General features: G+C 35.9%; 1 protein-coding gene across 1 annotated transcript in view; it reads left to right on the top strand.

The window, feature by feature from the left end:
• The window catches only part of MYCBP2 (MYC binding protein 2, E3 ubiquitin protein ligase), a gene marked incomplete at its 5' end in the record, with an annotated part of 194,066 nt that overhangs the window by 36,244 nt on the left and 152,749 nt on the right, over positions 1-5,073 (top strand). Inside the window, 4 exons of the mRNA XM_009281730.1 lie at positions 1,442-1,606; positions 2,325-2,483; positions 3,233-3,437; positions 4,139-4,284. Coding sequence (XP_009280005.1) covers positions 1,442-1,606; positions 2,325-2,483; positions 3,233-3,437; positions 4,139-4,284 — 675 coding nt within the window. The remainder of the gene's footprint in view (positions 1-1,441; positions 1,607-2,324; positions 2,484-3,232; positions 3,438-4,138; positions 4,285-5,073) is intronic.

Below are 5,073 nucleotides of genomic sequence, written 5' to 3'. Positions count from 1 at the left end.
TGCACCCCCAGCCTACTCGCTGGTGGGGTGGGGTGAGAAGCAGAAAAGGCCTTGACCCTGTGTAAGCACTGCTCAGCAGTAACGGAAAACATCTGTTATCAACACTGTTCCCAGCACAAATCCAAAACACAGCCCCATACAAGTTACTATGAAGAAAATTAACTCTATCCCAGCCAAAACCAGCACAGGACATTATCCAAAATACAATTAAACTCATTCTTTTTGTTGTATGTTTAATTAATCTACAATTTCAGGTGAAACAGCAGTTTAGCACTTTAAAGTAAATTGTTGTCACTGCTTTTGTTTAAACTAGCAAAATTTAGGTGAGAAGACTTAGTGCTTAACTAGATCTTCTTACTGAAGAATCTGCTCAAGGACCTGATCAAGGTCTTTCTGAGTTCTTGTAAAAGTTCAACTCTTTTCTAACTCATCTGGTTCTCTTTGTCACTCTCTAATTTGGCTCAGAGTGGATCTGCACAAGTTTTAATTTTTTTTTTTTTTTTCCCCCCTGATTTCTTTTAAACCTCGGCAGGGAAACTTGAGTTTCTGTCAGCAGGGGGTGTGTGTGTGTGTGTGTTCTTTGTAGAAAGTTGGTAATTGTCAGCAAGTGCAAGTAGCTGGCAGTTCTCTGACTTGGGCGAAAATTCACAGGTGGTGATGGTAGCTGTTAGTTGTTTTATCCAGTCTTTACCTATGTTGTAACTGTTTCGTTTGAGGCCAGATGGCAAACAATGATTTTTGGGGTGGGTTTTTTTTTTTTTTTTAGTACTTTTTCTTCCCTTTTCCTTTTGTGGGAATCTGTTGTGACTCAAAGGTTTTTTAAACATGGTTTTAATAAATCAAGAATTTAATATTTTTCTTTTTAAAAAATGAACTTTATCCAGTCTTTACCTATGTTGTAACTGTTTCGTTTGAGGCCAGATGGCAAACAATGATTTTTGGGGTGGGTTTTTTTTTTTTTTTTAGTACTTTTTCTTCCCTTTTCCTTTTGTGGGAATCTGTTGTGACTCAAAGGTTTTTTAAACATGGTTTTAATAAATCAAGAATTTAATATTTTTCTTTTTAAAAAATGAACTTGTGTAACATTTCTTTGAACTTATTGTGCATATGTTTCATATATACTCTTCTCAGATGGCAATGAGAACTTTTTTTACTATGTGCTGCTTTGTAAAGTTCATAAAGTTAGTTCAGTGTATATATATATAAAAGAAAAACTTGAAGAATTGTTCCTGAAAGATACCTATCTAGTCATGACTTTGCTTGCCATTGAATTTTTTGAGAGAAACCAGTGTAATCCAATAAAAATTAGACCAGGAGATCATACAGATGGATTTTTTTTCAGTAGCAGTCTGAAAACTAACCCCTAATTATAAAACAAATGTTATTGTGCCTTTGAAGGTTTTTTGGTAGAATGACTTGCAATTTATTTATTTATTTAAAGCTAAAAGCAGACGACAGTCAAAACCATATAAGCCTAAAAAAATTATTAAAATGGAAGGAAAGATTGTCATATCTACAGCGTGCAATAATGGAAGCAGTTCTGTAATTTCAAAAGATGGAGAACTCTACATGTTTGGAAAAGATGCCATTTACTCTGATAGTACAAGTAAGTTAATATTTGTCTTTTAAATGATTTCTCAACTAGAGTAATTGAAATTAGTCTGGAAGTTTTTAGCCTGTGGAAATGATGTTTGTGTGTTTCTTACTCTCCTAATAGATTTCTGAATTTCTGCTGATTCAGCCAAATATGACAGAAGGATAGAAAGAGAAGACAGTTTCCTTAAGTTCTGTAAAAATATATAGCAGCACTGGTGACAAATACCGGATGAATGCTTCCACTAAGGAGAAAAAAAAATCATTTGTTGTATTAATCTGATACTAGAAGGCCACGCAGGGAAAAGTCACAGAAATGAGTCATGTTTTGTTATGAACAAAGGCTGCAGGAAACCAGGCCTTGTACATTTCTCTGCTCACAAGACAGCCTGTTTTGAATTTGCAGGTGATCCAGTACATCTCAATTTAAATAAAATATTAAAGAAATAAACTCCAATGGCGTTATGACTCCTTTAGAATTGTTTTTCAGAACAAGTGATTTGCAGCAGGCTTTGGTTTGGTTTTGACTTTCCTTTCTTTGCAGGACAAATGGCCTAGGCCTAATTCTGCTTTTGCTTCTTATTCTAGCACTTGTTTTTTATATCTGCTCTTTTTCTCCCTTGCCGTTAATTTAAAAATTGTCAGTATCCACTAGCAATTTTGTTATATCACTGAAGTTTCCTTCTCAGGTAGAAAGTGGAATCTACCACTCAGTTGTATGTGTCTTATAGGTTTAGTAACAGATTTGAAAGGCCATTTTGTGACTCAAGTAGCCATGGGCAAAGCTCACACCTGTGTGTTAATGAAGAATGGAGAAGTTTGGACATTTGGCGTAAATAATAAAGGACAGTGTGGACGAGACACAGGTTCCATGAGCCAGGGAGGAAAAGGTGAGGGACCTAAATTTTTCCTTTTGTTTTGTGTGCTCGAAAATATCACAAGTGAAAACATAACTAAGCATTTTATTATGAAATATAATTCCAATACTAAAACTTAATTACATGCAATGTGCTTAAAAAAAAACAGGTATGGATGCTTTCACTTCAACTGTCAGGTAGTTGATGTTCTGCACATACTAATAAACTTAGTTATGTTAAAATAACCAAATTCAATTACTTTTCTTTTGTCGGTGAAAAAGCTTTTCTTTAAAACAAATGAATAAAACCAAACCTCATCACTCCTTGTCTTACTATGTGCCATTGTCCTAGTAAGAAAAAAATTTTTTACCTTTCCTTGTTTGCATTCAGTCTCGAGGCTGTTGTTTGCTTGAACAAGGCACGAATGCAAATCTACATCTTTCTCCACACAACTGAACGTTTCCGTTACTCCTAAATATAGTTGTGAAAAATCATACCTATTCACCTGTGCCGGATTGGAATATTTTATACGTGACAAGTAAATGACCTGTCACTTTGTATACTCAATATAAATGTTTCCCTTTTAGTTGTGAAACCTAGATATATACCCCAGCCCATGCTCAGAGAAGTTTCAAAAGTGTCGTTGTGCTGGCTGAGAATGCAAATCAGGCATGCCTAGTTATTCCTTTTAAAATCTGATCTGCGAGTGTTCTTCAGAGCTTCCTCAGTAGCCACTGTTGGCCTCAGAAAACAGCTATTTCTTGTTTTGATATCTTAATTAGGTTTTGGAGTAGAGAACATGGCAACAGCAATGGATGAAGACCTAGAAGAGGAACTGGATGACAAAGATGAGAAGTCTATGATGTGCCCTCCAGGCATGCATAAATGGAAGCTGGAGCAGTGTATGGTGTGCACTGTATGTGGAGATTGCACAGGCTATGGAGCTAGCTGTGTTAGTAGTGGGCGTCCTGACCGAGTACCTGGAGGGTAAGCAAGCATATGGAAATATACTTGCTCTAGTGTGTTGAATGTCAACTGAGTTGATGTGTTCTTAAACTTCAGTCTAAGATAGCGTTATATCTAAAAAGAGTCTGTGCTTTTAAAATCAGAAGTAGGTTAAAATTTTTGTAAATAGCTTGTGGTGGTTGCATGTGATTTAGTTTTAAATGCTTTTTTTTTTTTTTTACATTTCTTTAGCATGTAGTTCTTTACTAGAAGTTGTTGAATATGAACACTAATATAATCTGTCTCTTGACAGAGCTGCTGGCTTTGGGATAACCTTTCTTCGTCCTATGATGGAAGTTTTTTTATCTTGCTGTTCCAGTTGTTTTTATCTGTTACTTCAGGGTTGAGCTGCATAAAGGGCCACTGCTTTACATATTGCTATTACTATTTCTCCAGCGTTGCATGTGCTCATTGTTTCCTTGTTTATGTTTTCATGTGGTATATGTTTAATTAAATGAAGAAAAGTTAATGCTGAGAAGTCAGTTCAGATATGTATGGTCAGTGTATGCTCCCTGGCACCATGCCACAGCCGCTAGGATTTAAACTAGCTATACTTTCTGTTTATCGCAGGAAAAATTACATGTCTGCAGATAGAACAAACTAATAACGTATGTTTTAATTACCAAGGCATCACTAATGCACGAAAATAAAAGACAGTGATAAAGCAACTCTGTTTGCTGCAGAATCTGTGGCTGTGGCTCAGGTGAGTCGGGCTGCGCTGTATGTGGCTGCTGCAAGGCGTGTGCTAGAGAACTGGATGGCCAGGAAGCAAGGCAAAGAGGAATCCTTGATGCTGTAAAAGAGATGATACCTTTAGATCTCTTGCTGGGTAAGTGATGTGAGATTAGCAAAATGGCTTTTAATTTTCGTTCTTACTGCACCTTTTGTTTTTTCCCTCAGTACATCTGTTTACGCTCTTTAGTAAACTCAATCACACTGCTGACTTTTGAAACTTGAATTGGAGTAACAGGTTACTTTAGAAATAGGTTTGTTCTTTTCAGGTAATATTTCAGTTAGTATTTTGATTCTTCCCTGGAGGTATTTAAAAGACGAGTAGATGAGGCACTTAGGGACATGGTTTAGTGGACATGGTGGTGTTGGGTTGACGGTTGGACTCGATGATCTTAGAGGTCTTTTCCAACCTCAATGATTCTATGATTCTATGATTCTGTATGATAAAGCTTTGTATCTTCAAGTAATGTAGTTCTTTCTTTCCAATCAAATTACTGAACTTCTAGACTTACAGGGCAGTTTTAGTATAATGTTGTTAAAATGGATAAAATGTTGCTTATCAGGCAGGTTTGTTTATTGGTGATATAGCAAAGTGGGATCATTCTGGTAAGTGAAATATTTTAAACTTGCCCTTACTGTAGACATATGCCATTTTGACCTGTGCGGTTATGATACTAATGCTGATACTTACAAAGTTGTTCTTGTCCTTTTTTGATAGCCTGAAAATTTTTCTATAATCTTTTTCTCAGGGTTTTTTGCAGTCACGTAAAAGATGGGGAATATTGTTTCTTGAAAACTTTTTTCTTTCTTCTCTTAGAAATTTTCAGAGAAAAGGAGCTGCCAAGAATGTGGAAATTACTTTAAAAAACAAAATCTACAAAACACC

Source organism: Aptenodytes forsteri, unplaced genomic scaffold, assembly GCF_000699145.1.
Source record: "Aptenodytes forsteri isolate BGI_AS27 unplaced genomic scaffold, ASM69914v1 Scaffold51, whole genome shotgun sequence".
NCBI classification, from domain to species: domain Eukaryota; kingdom Metazoa; phylum Chordata; class Aves; order Sphenisciformes; family Spheniscidae; genus Aptenodytes; species Aptenodytes forsteri.
Note: the sequence above shows the minus strand (reverse complement) of the source record. Positions and strands in the feature narration are given on the sequence as shown.